Source organism: Clupea harengus, chromosome 23, assembly GCF_900700415.2.
Source record: "Clupea harengus chromosome 23, Ch_v2.0.2, whole genome shotgun sequence".
Classification (NCBI taxonomy): Eukaryota; Metazoa; Chordata; class Actinopteri; order Clupeiformes; family Clupeidae; genus Clupea; species Clupea harengus.
Window position 1 is genome coordinate 3,635,449 of NC_045174.1, and position 15,528 is coordinate 3,650,976.

A 15,528-nucleotide genomic window follows, 5' to 3' on the forward strand; every position below is an offset into this window, starting at 1 on the left:
AACCTCAGTTTACTAGAAAAACAGACATCCTTGAAAGTTGTTCTCTGGTCGTTTGCTTTGTTTTAGGAATGGTCACACGCTCCTATCTTCGAGAGGAAGGACAATAAAAAAGAATCACTGCTTGATCTGGATGGCCGGCAAACTACATTAAAGAAGAAGTACAACGCCATCCAAGAATCTGGAGTTAGGCTGCATAAATTGACAGAGGTATTGTGCAGTCGTATGTATGGCTAGTGCTGTGCATGCTCATGTTCAGAAATTTTAGGTAAGGTATAGTCAGATGTCAAATGTTATGCCTATATTACTCCTGAAACAGGAAAATAAGAAGCTGTTCAGAGCAAATGAGGACTCGCAATCTTGGAAAGAATACATAGACTATATTGATGATAAGGTCATGGAAGGATTTTTCAATGTTGTCCGCGTATCACTGGAATTCCTTACGAACAATATGCATGCCGAGGTAAGAATTCCACTCAAAGTGATATTTTGGAGTATTTTTACATGTTGTTCCTGCTTCCATTAAGTCCTGTTCTGCTTGTTTCCAAAAACTCTATCTTGTAGAAGTGTAAATATCCTTTATTTGAAGTACGCTTTGAACTTGATGATGAAGACACATACTTCCACCCATCTCTTGGTTATGGTGTGACTAATGGTCTCTACGATCTGGTGGAGAGCCTGATTGACGATGTCTACGGATGTGCTAAACTTGTACCACGGGTTACCTTGACTCATGCAATGGCCTACAACGTGAGTAGAATAATTCCAAAACCAATGAAAAATGAACATGCTTAAAAAAAACCTTCAAAATGGGCTCTCTGTTGGAAAGATCTCTCTCTCAAACCTTAAACTCATACCTTAACATACAGTATATATAAAGCTTTAAGTCTCAGATAGCAAACTGGCTAGGCAACATTAGGCATTCTTTTTCCTGTTTCACTCAACTCCTAAGGGCTGTGTTACCTAGTGTATCATCCCTTATATTCTAATGTTGTCTGATGATTTACACTCTCTAGGATGAGCTGGAGGATATGGCTGAGTTAACTGACCTCCGTGAGGAGATTATGAACCAGGTTCTTGAAGCCATGAAAGAGGCCCAAGTATACCGCGAAGACCTCTACAAGTATGCATACTTATGGCAGGACAGCCGAGAGGAGTTCATGGAACAGTTCCTGTTGTATGGTAAAATGCTCACCCAAGAAGAAATTGAGGCTCATGGAGATGAGCCTGTCCCCAGCAACTCTCCTACGCTCAAGGAGTTCAAGGGAGAGGTAGGGGTCTCTGGAAAAAAGACCAGCTAGAGTATTGAAGCCTACTTCATTTATCAGAACAATATCTTGATGCATCCTTGTTTTTCTTTTATTAACTGTAGATTGACAACTATGAAAACTTGTACAAGGCAGTGAGCATGCTTGAGAACTCTAGATTGATGCAGCGGTGGCTTCAGATTGACACAAGGCCTTTCAAGCATGTCCTTCTAAACATAATCAAGAGATGGAGTCTAATGTTCAAACAGTACCTCATTGACCGAGTTACCCATAGGTAGTGTTGATGACAAACTATGAATTAAGCACTTTATATATTAAATATTATGTAAATAATCATCGATTGACAAAGAGTATAACCTTACTGGGCGTTTGTCTTAGTCTAAAGGACCTAGACTTGTTTATCAAGGAGAGGAGGTGTGGCCTCTCTCAGGCAGTGGAGGAGGGAGACTATGAAGGCCTGGTGGAGGTCATGGGAAACCTGATGAAGGTGAAGGACCGGCAGGCAGCCACAGATACCATGTTTCACCCGCTGAAGGAGACCATTGAGTTCTTGAAGGAGTATGGCGAGGAGCTGCCAGACGAAGTCCATGCTCAACTGCAGGCAAGTACACACATCCAACTTTTGTGCTCCATGGGTGGTTATCGGCTTTGTTTGCTCAACAAACTTGATGGCCTTGTTTTTGCAGGACCTCCCAGAGCACTGGAACAACGTGAAGAAGTCTGCCCTTCAGGTCAAGCAGAATGTTGCTCCTCTGCAAGCACACGAAGTAAACATAATTCGCAGGAAGTGTCAGCAGTTTGAGGTATGTAGTTTCAGAAAAGCATAACAGTTTAATGTAGATTGGACATCGGTGTTGAGGTATAAAAGATTTCACTTGTTCCCACAGATTAAGCAACATGAGTTCCGTGAGAAATTCAGAAGTCTGCCTTTCTTCCTCTCCTCCTATGAAGAGCCACACGCAGCTATGGATGAGGTAATACTGCTGAGCTCAGCTGTCGGGTTAAAGACATTTATCTTCAAGCCAAAATATTTATCCAACCAGCCAAATCTTTAACACAGATTTAGGACATTGAAAAGGGACTTCAGGATTTTGTTTACATTAGAGTTAGCACATTCACATCTGCTGTTCCCAGAGAAGTTGAGTGAAGTTGATTGTAAATAGAACACTACTGGGGTGGTGTGGTGAAATAAGCACCAATCATTAACTGTCTCATACCTTAAATCAAATAATCAAACACTATGACGTGTCGATCATTTTATCATAAGGAGAAAACACAATGCTTACATTTTCACAAAAGAGTAGACACATAAACTCATGCACAATGTGCAATTCTAATTAGAAGAACATTTATTTGTTAAACCAGCACAGTCAGCTTTTGAGGTCATCAGTGCAGTACAAAAATCTTAGCTTGTGCCATGTCATGTACATGGACTGCCTGTGTCTGTCAGCTAAGGGCCGTTATATGGTACTCCGTACTTCACGATTACGGACACATGGGAAGGGCCTACACATAGAAGGAACGCCCAGGAACGCCCTCTCCGTCGTCTCCGGGGCCCTCGGAGAGCTCTCCCGTGCACCGTTGAAATTCCTGTCGATCCGTCATGCCGTGCTGTACAGCGACGGATACCCCTTGGCCGTGATTGGTCCGCTACGACATAATTTCCAAACGACATAATTTCCGGAATCTCACATTTCTGGACCTCGCGTTTCCTGTTTCATTCCCTATATATCACAATACCGCCATGTTTAAAATCCACAAAAAAACTTAAGAAGGTGGAGATCACGAACATAGACATATATATGTCTATGATCACGAACATCGAAGAGCGCATTGCGGAAGAGGTCCGGAAATATCTTCACCTCTATAACACATCGCTAAAAGATTACAAAGATGCGCGAATGACTGCCAATTCTGCAGCGGTAGAGCTGGACACTAAAGACTGCGACTGTTTCCTGTTTCATTCCCTATATATCACAATACCGCCATATTTAAAACCCACATGAGCGCCAGCATCTGACAGAGTAGGTGCCAGAGCCCGGCAGGAGCAGACAGCAATTAAAATATTTTGTCCAAACAACCTTTGGACATATTCATTCATATCATATCATGGGACATATCCAACAGCCTCATTAGAATCTGCATCGACTATGATGCCATCTGACAGAAATAGCATATCTCCATACAGTTCATTTCTTTTAAACTTGCTTTATGATGCATTTGCCGCCTGTAATCACGTTGTGACAGCTAGGATACAAACAAATTCCCGCAACAGGAAGAAGGCTGTTATCCTAAATGTGAAGTTATTTTATTCTCAAATACGCCCGACAGCAAGTAAAATATTTAGTCGCTCACACAAACAAGCCCCGTTAAACTCACAAGCGCGCACAAGAGGGAGATAATAATAAAATTATTCACATTGCAAGATTATACACATTACACATGCTAGGCATCTGTATATGCCTAAATAAAACTCACGTTATATGCTACACCAGAAGAGGCACGAATAAAACAAGTCTTACCATTGAAGATCAGTTTTTTTCTTGTGTAGGCTAAGTACATTACAAGTACATTACTAAGTACATTCGTTATAAAACTATCTACATAGTCCAACCATCGAGGTTTAATCCATGTTGTTGTGGAGAAAGAAGATGGCATCAATCATATTTCATTAAAGCTTCACACTTCTTACATTGGACATATCAAACAGCCTCATTAGAATCCACATCGACTATGAAGTCTTCCGACAGAAATATCTCCATACAGTACATTTCCCCTCATTAAGTGTCATTTTAAACTCTCCATATGACAGTTTCTTTTTTTTTTTTAAACGTTAAGTGCACAAAGTGATTTAATTTACTCTCAAAAACGAACTTCTGCATTATATGAAGCAAACATGTTCCAGTGTTGGGAAAGTTCACTTTCTACATGAACTAGTTCAGTTCATAGTTCACAAATTTTAGAATGAACTAGTTCAGTTCATAGTTTTTAATTCAAAATTTAGAACTAAGTTCACAGCTCCAAAAAATGGAGTTCTTTTTTTCAATATGCTGCGAGTTATAATTTTTCTGCAATACCGCTCTCGGCCTCTACGCAACTCGGCGCACACACATTGTATTTGCTTAAAACACACAGCTGTCACGCGGCTATTACCGGACCAATACCTTTCAAACTCTGTGATATTATTCACAACTCATTTGTCCTTCATTCTATCAAATATGATTAAACGGCATATGGTATTGCACCCGTGAGGCAAGGAAGTAGAGTTTTGTTCAGTTATCTCTCTAGACTGATTACTGACCAACCTTCCACCTTTGAATAATGTAACTTATAAACACTTCGTTTTAAAGCGCTGTGGCCGTCCTTAAAATATGTGTCAATAAATGAACTTCTCCATCATGTGAAGCAGACAAGTTGACTTTACTACTTATTAAGATGTTTTAAATATGGAATGCTTTATCGCGCAGGCCGCAGTCTCTCAATTTGCCAAGATGCTGATTATGGATTATCCGTGTGCTCTGCCCTGCTATTGTTTCTAACAATACAATATTTCTTTGTTTGAGTGTGGTTGTTTAGTGCGATGGGGGTATATTATCGTTACTGTCTATAAAGGAAGACATTGCAACAGGAAAATCTCCTGCTCATCTCCATTTGCCCCCACCTGTCACGTCTCTGCGACCCACCAGTTTGGCTCTCCCCACACTTCGAGAAACGCTGTGGTAGGGGGAAATTGACAGGGTGGTTGCAATAATAATAAAAAAAATATTATTATTTTAGTAATTGATACACATGAAGTTTGGTTTAAGGCAAAGGGTAGTGATGGATAAAGTTTTCTATAAAAAACAAGTGAAGTCTTTTATTCTCACTTTCCACTATGAACTGAACTGAACTATGAACTGGTTCAGAATTTAAATGGTGAACTATGAACGTGAACTATTCATGTTTACTTGTTTGAACTGAACTTTGAACTGGTTCATGAGAGGTGTGAACTTGTACAACACTGTCAGCTTGTCAGTCTTGACGTTCAGATGCTGTGCCTAAACTAGCTATAGCCTACCATCGTCTCGTCACATGATAAAATAGAGACTTGACATTGGACCACAACATACATATTACCCAGCAATCATCATTGCAAATCTGAATATGACAAAAATACCAAAGAAAATAAGAACGTATTCATTTCAGGGAATCGTTTTTTAATAGTTTTAATATTGTATATAAGAAAAGCATATCATTTTGTTATAGAGTGCTACTATTTTCCCCACAAATAATACCTACCATGATAGAGATAAGTTTGCCCTTTCAGGTGGTTATATAGCATTAAACACACTCTTGAATATAATATCATGTGACTACACCTGCTGCACTTATCGTCTGACTAGTGACAGCTGGTAGGAGGGTCACACGTGTGATGAGAGGTGGGAGATAAACAACGACGATTTCTAACTTACAAAGACGCAACAAAGCAACGTGTTTTCGACAAAAAACCGCTTCTCCACCTACTGTTCTGGCGGTGAATTGTTTTCAGCACCCCCAGCCTTCGGAGAACCATAAAGGCAACAGAAATGCTAATTAATCCGTCCTATCCGGCGGCCCGCCCATCCGTAACGGAGTCTGAGTACCATACTGGCACCTTAACTCTCCCACTCTGAAATGATCAAAACGCACAATACGCCAACATAGGAATAACGGTGTGCTGTACCCACTGTGGTTCTTCTGGTCTTCTTTCTTATCTTAGGTCTGTTCAAAACACTGTTCATGCTCTTTTTCAGACTCAGGAGGCCATTATAGATTTCGAAGAACAGATGGTGGCATTGTCTCGATCAGCCAGCTTGTTTGAAGTAAATGTCCCCGATTATAAGCAGTTGAAGGCCTGCAGGAAAGACATAGTCTTGCTGAAGGAATTGTGGGATATGGCCTTGTTGGTAGGACATTTAAGACTAATTGTTACATCTTCGTTAAAACTCACACTGAGATATTGCAAATATGTAAGCATGAAATTTCAATTATCTGTTTCCCAGGTGAAGGGAAACATGGATGACTGGAAGACTACTCTATGGAAGGATATCAATGTGGAGGACATGGACTTGGAAACCAAAAAGTATGCCAAAGACGTCAAAGGCCTGGACAAGGAGATGAGGGTATGGGATGCCTTCTCTGGACTGGACAGTATGGTGAAGAACATGCTGACATCCCTGCGGGCTATTGGAGATCTGCAGAATCCAGCCATCAGAGATCGCCACTGGCATCAGCTTATGGTGGCCACCAAGGTACTGCAGAACATGTTCACCACATGCTGTTTTGATCATGTTCATATTAACATAGCTGGTAGCATATACAAAATCAGGGCAAAACCATCAGACATTTTAAGATATAGTTTAGTTTAAGGTTTCTCTTTAGTGTGAATATTCGAGTGTCTTGCCTGAGGTCACTACAAATTGATATGACTGTGTCCTGCTGTGTCCTCGTGTCATGACCTTTAGGTGAAGTTTGAAATGTCAGAGAAGACCACATTTGAGGATTTACTCCTTCTCAACCTCCATGAGTTTGAGGATGAAGTGCGTGGTATTGTGGACAAAGCTGTCAAAGAGTCTGGCATGGAGAAGGTACACTTAACCTACCAACCCTTCTGAAACCACTACAAAAGATCATCCTTGTTCCCTTTTTCCATTCGTTTTCCTGTTCCACTACTTCTTAGAAGCTCCATTCTCTCCCTCTATGTCCTGTAGATGCTGCGAGAGCTGGATAAGATATGGAGTACCATGGTGTTTGAGCATGAGCCCCACGGCCGTACCGGCACCATGCTGCTCAAGCCCAACGAGGAGCTGGTGGAGATACTGGAGGACAACCAGGTGCAGCTGCAAACTATCATGACCTCCAAGTACATCGCCCACTTCTTGGAGGAGGTGTCCGGCTGGCAGCAGAAGCTCTCCACCGCCGATGCAGTCATTTCCATCTGGTTTCAAGTGCAGCGCACCTGGACCCACCTGGAGAGCATCTTCATCGGCTCAGAGGACATTCGCACGCAGCTGCCCGAGGACTCCGCGCGCTTTGAGCGCATCGACCTGGAGTTCAAGGTAGCCTATAGTCTTGGGTTAATAGTGAAACTGATTTGGGTTTGTAATGATACAAGTAGGCTTGGGATCGATGTCTTTTGAATGCTTCGATAATTTGAACATTTTCCCGATGATTATCGATATATCAATCAGCATTTTTTCAGGTAGATAAAAATAGGTGTCTTTGCTAAAAGTAGGCATCTTTGCTAGAAATAGTTTTTTTTTTCCCTTAGTAATCTAAGCTGTAAAGGCTTATTGATTTTCAGTGTCATATAAGCGCCACTAGAAGGAGCCATATTAGCCTGCCTGTTTGTGGACAAGCAATGGAGTTGTCATCTTATGAAATATAATAATGTTACTGATCCTAAAATATAATGTTATATAATACACAGCTGGTATTTCCATACATATTTCTCAACACAACGTTAGTGTGTGAGCTATAGGGTAGCTTACCTTAAACTACTGTTTCATGTCCTCTGGCATTTTTCGGAAAAAGGGACTCCACCACATTAAGCGGCTAAGTATCTCACCAAACATTGATATGACTCTGTGTTGCTGTTTTTGCCCTTTCCCCAAAACTCTCCAATATGTTTATTCACATATCATTAGCCTAATTTACTCATCTACTCATTACTCATTTAAACATCCACAGGCAGCACAAGTTAGGAGTGAGAGGTGGGCAAGGTAACTTGGTAATAACTATAGAAGGCACATGTAAAGCGTCTCATTTTAACATTGCCTAATTTTACAGGCAAGTCATTTGAGTTTGTGGTACATTTTTTTCCCCTAAGGAAATCATGGCAGACGCTGTCAAGACAACAAATGTAGTGAAATCCACGAACAAAAAGGGTCTTCTGGGGAAGCTGGAGGATTTAGAGACAGGGTACCGTTACACATTATTTTGCTCTTATTTGGAATTTGAATGTTGGCATGTCATGGCAGTCTGTCACTGTCTAGCAAAAATCGCCCATTTCACAGTATGTGCTGGTAAATTGTCTAATATCTTGTGTATTTCCATCATCAGACTGGCATTGTGCGAGAAGGCTCTTGCTGAATATTTGGAAACCAAAAGGCTGGCTTTTCCCAGGTTCTACTTTGTGTCGTCTGCTGATCTGTTGGACATTTTGTCCAATGGCAACAACCCTGTTGAGGTAGTGTTTAAAAAAATACATCAAAGTACTGATTTATGTTTTGAATTCTTGAAAAATCTTGTAATATTTGTGTTGCTTGTAGGTCAGCAAGCACCTGTCCAAGCTGTTTGATAGTCTGTGCAATTTAAAGTTCCTACTGGATGAGAATGACCAGCCAATGAAGTCAGCCCTTGGAATGTACAGTCAAGAGAATGAATACGTCGAATTTGACAATGAATGTGACTGCTCTGGCCAGGTAAACACAAACCGGTCTCAGTGCTCAGTGTGTGTGTGCGTGAGATGGAGATCATTTCCAAACACTGTTGTGTGTATGTGGGTGCCTTTGGAGTTTCAACATGCTCTTCTTTGTTCTTCTGGCCAGGTGGAATCGTGGCTGAGTCGTGTCCTTGTACGCATGGTGGAGACACTGCGGGAAAAGTTTGGGGAAGCAGTTCAGACATATGAGGAGAAGCCTAGAGAACAATGGCTATTTGACTACCCTGCTCAGGTTCTGGACAGTGTGAAATCGTTGCAGACTTCCACACTCATGGCTTTAACTGACAAGTAGAACAGATAGACCTCAGGACTGGGGACTGGGACTTAACACAATAGGATGTACAGTCCAATTCTCAGTATACCGTTTTGTTCGCATATAGTTTGATGACGTAAACAGATTGGATGTTTAGGTATTACATTAACCGGTTATATATTAACAGGTATAACATTATATGGTTATATACTAACAGGTATAACATTACATGTTTCTGCATAGGTTGCATTAGCCACCACTCAGATCTGGTGGACCACAGAGGTAGGCATTGCTTTTGCCAGACTGGAAGAGGGCTATGAGAATGCACTCAAGGACTACTTCAAAAAGCAGGTTTGTCCCCTCACTTGTATAGTTGTCCTTTGGGGCTCTTTTTGACTTACCTACTGTATATTGACAGTGTCTGATTCCCCACAGGTCGCCCAGTTGAATGCCCTCATCAACTTGCTTATCGGAGACCTGCCTGGGGGCGAACGTCAAAAGATCATGACCATTTGTACAATTGATGTCCATGCTCGTGATGTGGTCGGGAGGCTGATCGCTTCCAAGGTATGTGCTTTCCAATTAAGTTTCAGTTTAGATACATCTCAGTGTATTCCCATACAGGTCATCCAGTCACTGGTTTCAGGTCATTTAATGTTTGATTTTAAAAATCAATTATTTGATGATAAAGAAAATATGGATTCAACTATGCAGAGTGCCGGAAAAAATCTATTTGCTCATGAATCGCAATTGCAAAAAGCCTGCAGGCTTTTAGAAAAAGGTAGATGGGTAGATGAGGCACAGCTGTTTCAACTGGGCTCATATAGTAGCTATAGTAGCGGTGTCTTTCTCACACTCCCTCAGATTGACAACGTTCAGGCTTTCATGTGGCAGTCCCAGCTCCGGCACCGCTGGGATGAGCATAAGAGGCATGTCTTTGCCAATATCTGTGACGCACAATTCATATACTCCTACGAGTACTTGGGCAACACTCCACGTCTGGTCATCACACCTCTCACAGACAGGTACAGTGTGTCACCTGTGCACAAGGTGGACCAATACTGTGCGTCTCACCCGAATGAATGACTCTCGAGCAGGATCATGCATCACATAAGGGAATGTTACTTTGGAGAGTGGTAGGTAGGAGAAAGTGAGCGTAGAATCGTGTGATATGTTACAGGTGTTACATCACTCTCACTCAGTCCCTCCATCTCATCATGGGTGGAGCCCCGGCTGGTCCCGCTGGAACCGGCAAAACTGAGACCACCAAGGATTTGGGCCGTGCCCTCGGCATCATAGTCTATGTGTTCAATTGTTCTGAGCAGATGGACTACAAGGTAACGTTGCTGCTCATGATGACCGTAATGTAATTGCATTGGGAGTTGGGTTTGCTGATCGGCAGTCTTTCTGATGTATCTGTTTTCGTGTCCAGTCCTGTGGAAATATCTATAAGGGCCTGGCTCAGACCGGAGCGTGGGGCTGCTTTGATGAGTTCAACCGAATCTCCGTTGAAGTCTTGTCTGTGATCGCAGTGCAGGTAAGCTTGCAAGTCTATTGTTTGTTTTAGACTATATTATAAGTACAGATGTGCAAATTGTCATCACATCTTTCTTTCTCACTTGTGTTTGTTGTGACGGTGTGATTCCAGGTGAAGTGTGTTCAGGATGGGATTCGGGATAAGAAGAGCAACATCAATTTCCTGGGTGAGAATATCAAACTGATCCCAACAGTAGGAGCCTTCATCACCATGAACCCTGGCTACGCTGGGAGAGCTGAGCTGCCAGAGAACTTGAAAGCCTTGTTCAGGTACGGAGACATTCTAGAGGTATACCATGGAAGCATGCAGGTCATGCTGGTACCATCAAAAGCAGCCACTCATATTTGAGGAGCAGTACTGTGTACAAGTCAGACAAAAAAGAGAATGCATACAGTCTTGATGTATATTTGTTTATGTAACTAGGCCTTGTGCTATGGTGGTGCCTGATTTCGAGCTGATCTGCGAGATCATGTTGGTGGCAGAGGGTTTTCTAGACGCCCGTAATCTAGCGCGCAAATTCATCACTCTATACAGTCTGTGCAAAGAGCTGCTCTCCAAACAGGTACAGCAGCTTGACCAATCAGTCTGCAGAAAATTCAAATTAAAGTGATCTGCATAGATCTGATATCAGAATAATTTGAACCAAATATATGAATCTCATAGTCTTTTATTGAACTTTAATATACTGTATATGCCTGTGTGTGTGTGTGTGTGTGTGTGTGAATGTCCACTGACAGGATCACTATGATTGGGGACTGCGTGCTATAAAGTCAGTGCTGGTGGTGGCTGGCTCTTTGAAGAGGAGTGACAAAACCAGGCCAGAGGACCAGGTGCTCATGAGGGCCCTGAGGGACTTCAACACCCCAAAGATCGTGATGGATGACATGCCTGTGTTCATGGGGCTCATTGGTGACCTATTCCCCTCCCTGGATGTCCCCAGGAACAGGGACCTGAAATTTGAGACGGTCAGAACATAAATAGTGATGGCTGAACTATTCATCATTTAAGTGAAATTCCAGATTTTGGAGCCACTTGCCATTTCAATTATTTTGACGTTCCTGAGTTTCTCCTCAGGATTCAGACATGATCATGGGATTTGTAGAGAATTGAGTTGCAATTGTTCTGAGAATATTCATGTTTTCTGTTCTCAAACACTTTAATTCTTCTATTTTATGTTCTTTTAGCTTTGTTTTGAATCTTATTATTTTTCTATGTTCTTTTATATTGCACTTTACTGTTTTAATCTATTTTAATACTGTTTTATTTTTCTGTTCTTTTATCTGCTCATTTTGAATTACCAATGTGTATGAATTGTATAAATGTATAAATAAACTTGCTTTGTGTCTGCAGATGGTGAAGAAGTCTGTGACGGACCTGAAGCTGCAGGCAGAGGACAACTTTGTGCTGAAGGTGGTGCAGCTGGAGGAGCTGCTGGCTGTCCGGCATTCTGTGTTTATCATTGGCAATGCCGGGTCAGGCAAGAGCAAGGTCTCTTTCCCATCTCTGTTTATTCTTACAGCATAACATTCATACACAATATATAATGTAATATTATGTGGGTTATTATTAAGTAAATATAAGTAAGTAAATATGCCAACCTTACTAGCGTAACCTTGATCTCTTTAATGACAGTGATTCTCTTCTTTCTCTCAGGTGCTCCGTTCACTGATTAAGACTTACCAGAATATGCAGAGAAGGGCCGTATTGGTGGACCTTGATCCTAAGGCTGTGACCTGTGATGAACTCTTTGGGATCATCAACCCTGCTACTAGAGAGTGGAAAGATGGTGGGTTGATGGACATATTTATTGCGTAACTCCATGACATTAGATTGAATATTGCCACTGTCTGTGTCCACCTGCTGTGCAGTGACCGTCAGGAGTGTTTCCCTTCAGGTCTTTTCTCATGTATCATGAGGGACGTGGCCTCCATAGCCCACGATGGACCCAAGTGGATTGTTTTGGATGGTGACATCGACCCCATGTGGATTGAGTCCCTGAACACTGTCATGGATGACAACAAGGTTTGTCAAGTTTTGACTCCATGCTCATGGTGAGGCAGAAGCAGAACTGTTCTTTAGGATTTATATCCCCAAGTGTTGTCTGTGTTGACTGTACTACATTTTGAGTGTGCTGTGCGTAGGTGCTGACACTGGCCAGTAATGAGCGTATCCCGCTGAACCCTACCATGCGACTGGTATTTGAAATCAAAGACCTGTGCACTGCCACTCCTGCCACTGTGTCTCGAGCTGGTATCCTCTTCATCAACCCTGCTGACCTGGGATGGAATCCGTGAGACACACACACACACACACACACACACACACACACACACACACACACACACACACACACACACACATCCACACACATCCACACACACACAGTTTCACTTAAACTTAATATTAACTTCCAAGTCATCAAATGTCGTTGATACCTACAAACTCACTCTTTATTCAATTCAGTTATTCAATCACAATACACAATATACAGCTTTATCTAGGCCTATTCTTTGAAAGGCAGTCATCAGGTAAACCTAAATTAACATCCGAGTGTAGGACTAAAACACTTGTCATTGCAAATTTAACATCTTTTGTGTTACTCAGAGTGGTGACCAGCTGGATAGAGACACGGGAGGTCCAGTCGGAGAAGGCTAACCTCTCCATCCTGTTTGACAAATACCTGCCTGCCTGCCTGGAGAAGCTCAAATACAGCTTCAAGAAGATCACCCCCGTTTCTGAGGGCACCATGGTCCAGAACCTTCTTCACTTCATGGAGTGCCTGCTGACACCAGAGAACACTCCACCAGACTCCCATAAGGAGCTTTATGAGCTCTACTTTGTCTTTGCCTGTGTGTGGGCCTTTGGAGCTTCTATGTTCCAGGACCAGGTTGGATTATCTTTTATATCAAACCGTTTTTTCACCCTTTGCTATATAATATTTTGAGGCACTATTGTTTCTAATATGCCATCGCTTCTTGATGAGTAACACTAACTGTAACACTTTTCTTATGTACTTATTGCGAAAGAGAAAATGCCATTTGTGCTGATGTTGTTTTGCCTGCTGTAGCTTGCTGACTACCGAGTGGAGTTCAGCAAATGGTGGGTGAATGAGTTCAAGACCATCAAGTTCCCCTCCCACGGAACAGTCTTTGACTACTGCATTGACAGGGAGTCCAAGAAGTTCGCCCCCTGGACAGAGAAAGTACCCACCTTCAAGCTGGACCCTGAGCTGCCTCTTCAGGTTAACATATGGATGCACAGTATTTCTGCACAGTAGACTCTGCTAATGAAGAAATGCAAATATAACACATGTCTGGCCCAGCGACACTACAGAGTGTCAGTCACCTTTCACTACTGACAGTTACTGTGTAGATTCTTTCTAAACCCAGTTTTTCAGCTGTCAAATAGAAGTGTGTGCCTCCTGACCTTCTCTTCCTGCAGGCTTCTCTGGTGCACACGGCGGAAACCACCCGTATCCGCTTCTTCATGGACATGCTGATGGAACTCAAGCGGCCTGTCATGTTGGTGGGCAACGCTGGCAGCGGGAAATCTGTGCTAATGGGAGACAAGCTGCGCAGCCTGAACACTGACCACTATGTGGTGCAGTCTGTACCCTTTAACTTCTACACCACCTCTGCCATGCTGCAAGGTACAAACACCCTGTTCAATGTGGTTTAGCAAGAAAGGGGTGCTTGACTCTCCTATCTCATTTTTTCACATGTAGTTCTGTGTGATGGTGTCCGTCAGTATTTTGTACATCTCTGCATCTGTGGGAAGTACATTACTGAAGTAAAAGACAAATCAATGAATTGGAACGCCTCATATTTGATGGCTGGTTGTCTACTCCTTAGCAATCTTGGAGAAGCCACTCGAGAAGAAAGCAGGCCGGAACTATGGACCACCTGGCAGCAAAAAGCTTGTATACTTCATTGATGATATGAATATGCCTGAGGTGGACAAATACTTTACAGTGGCTCCACACACATTCCTTCGCCAGCATATAGACCATGGACACTGGTATTCACCTGCACACTTATACTCACACACACACATTCATGGATGAATCATCCTAGCTAAGGTTTGGGTAACTAGTGGCTGACTGTTGTAAACCCTCCCTGTCTTCAGGTATGACAGAGCTAAGCTAACTCTGAAAGACGTCCACAACTGCCAGTATGTGGCCTGTATGAACCCCACTGCAGGCAGCTTTACAATTGACTCAAGACTCCAGGTACACACCTAAGCTCTTAAAGCCTTTGAATTCCAAATGATCTGACTAATCAATGGCAGGATAATAACTGTAATTGTAATCCAGTCTTTGTGTCTATTATGGAAAGACCCGTTTCAAGCTGTTAGTGAAATATGGCGTCTTTTCTGTATGTTCTCTCAGAGGCACTTTGTTGTGTTTGCTGTGAGCTTCCCTGGACCAGATGCTCTCTTCAGTATCTACAACAACATTTTCTCCCAGCACCTGGAGATGTGTGGCTTCGCCCCACCGCTGAAGAAGTTCTGCCCGACCCTTGTGGCGGCAGCTCTTGGTGAGAACAGTCAGATTGAAGCCATCAGATTTGCCTCCTAACACTGTAGATCAACAAAATCATCTCTGTGAAATATATTTTCTCATCTTTTTCTCCAACAGTATTCCATAAGACCGTGTCAACAACATTCCTGCCAACTGCCATAAAATTCCATTACGTGTTCAACCTAAGAGACCTCTCCAACATCTTCCAGGTCAGCACTTTCTCTAAGGCTGCAGTTGATAGACTGAGGTCGTGTGTATAGGGTCACAAACCTGTCTACTTGACTTGAACTGACAACGGTGAGTGTGACTCTGGCTTTGGTTTGGTGTAGGCTTTGCTGTTCTGCCGTCCAGCGTGCGCAAAAACCCCCCCTGAGCTGGTGCGCATTTGGCTGCATGAGTGCAACCGTGTCTATGGAGACAAACTGACTGACGAGACGGACATGGAGGTGTTTGAGAAGATCCAAGAGAAGACCTGCAAAAAGTGCTTAGAGG

The 15,528-nt window shown here is 42.6% G+C and overlaps 1 protein-coding gene across 1 annotated transcript in view; it reads left to right on the forward strand.

Moving 5' to 3' along the window:
* The window catches only part of LOC105908585 (dynein axonemal heavy chain 17), a 38,015-nt gene that overhangs the window by 4,691 nt on the left and 17,796 nt on the right, over positions 1 to 15,528 (forward strand). The window contains exons 16-51 of the mRNA XM_042703140.1: positions 67 to 207; positions 317 to 460; positions 562 to 747; positions 1,014 to 1,268; positions 1,370 to 1,539; positions 1,644 to 1,866; positions 1,952 to 2,068; positions 2,153 to 2,239; positions 6,038 to 6,190; positions 6,287 to 6,535; positions 6,749 to 6,871; positions 6,995 to 7,342; positions 8,113 to 8,204; positions 8,346 to 8,472; positions 8,555 to 8,707; positions 8,834 to 8,959; positions 9,224 to 9,331; positions 9,416 to 9,547; positions 9,845 to 10,005; positions 10,161 to 10,317; positions 10,413 to 10,517; positions 10,629 to 10,786; positions 10,941 to 11,079; positions 11,255 to 11,482; positions 11,868 to 12,005; positions 12,171 to 12,303; positions 12,412 to 12,539; positions 12,659 to 12,807; positions 13,122 to 13,404; positions 13,585 to 13,758; positions 13,959 to 14,166; positions 14,369 to 14,534; positions 14,643 to 14,745; positions 14,905 to 15,052; positions 15,154 to 15,245; positions 15,366 to 15,527. Of these exons, the coding sequence (XP_042559074.1) occupies positions 67 to 207; positions 317 to 460; positions 562 to 747; positions 1,014 to 1,268; positions 1,370 to 1,539; positions 1,644 to 1,866; positions 1,952 to 2,068; positions 2,153 to 2,239; positions 6,038 to 6,190; positions 6,287 to 6,535; positions 6,749 to 6,871; positions 6,995 to 7,342; positions 8,113 to 8,204; positions 8,346 to 8,472; positions 8,555 to 8,707; positions 8,834 to 8,959; positions 9,224 to 9,331; positions 9,416 to 9,547; positions 9,845 to 10,005; positions 10,161 to 10,317; positions 10,413 to 10,517; positions 10,629 to 10,786; positions 10,941 to 11,079; positions 11,255 to 11,482; positions 11,868 to 12,005; positions 12,171 to 12,303; positions 12,412 to 12,539; positions 12,659 to 12,807; positions 13,122 to 13,404; positions 13,585 to 13,758; positions 13,959 to 14,166; positions 14,369 to 14,534; positions 14,643 to 14,745; positions 14,905 to 15,052; positions 15,154 to 15,245; positions 15,366 to 15,527 (5,766 nt within the window). The remainder of the gene's footprint in view (positions 1 to 66; positions 208 to 316; positions 461 to 561; positions 748 to 1,013; positions 1,269 to 1,369; positions 1,540 to 1,643; positions 1,867 to 1,951; positions 2,069 to 2,152; positions 2,240 to 6,037; positions 6,191 to 6,286; positions 6,536 to 6,748; positions 6,872 to 6,994; positions 7,343 to 8,112; positions 8,205 to 8,345; positions 8,473 to 8,554; positions 8,708 to 8,833; positions 8,960 to 9,223; positions 9,332 to 9,415; positions 9,548 to 9,844; positions 10,006 to 10,160; positions 10,318 to 10,412; positions 10,518 to 10,628; positions 10,787 to 10,940; positions 11,080 to 11,254; positions 11,483 to 11,867; positions 12,006 to 12,170; positions 12,304 to 12,411; positions 12,540 to 12,658; positions 12,808 to 13,121; positions 13,405 to 13,584; positions 13,759 to 13,958; positions 14,167 to 14,368; positions 14,535 to 14,642; positions 14,746 to 14,904; positions 15,053 to 15,153; positions 15,246 to 15,365; position 15,528) is intronic.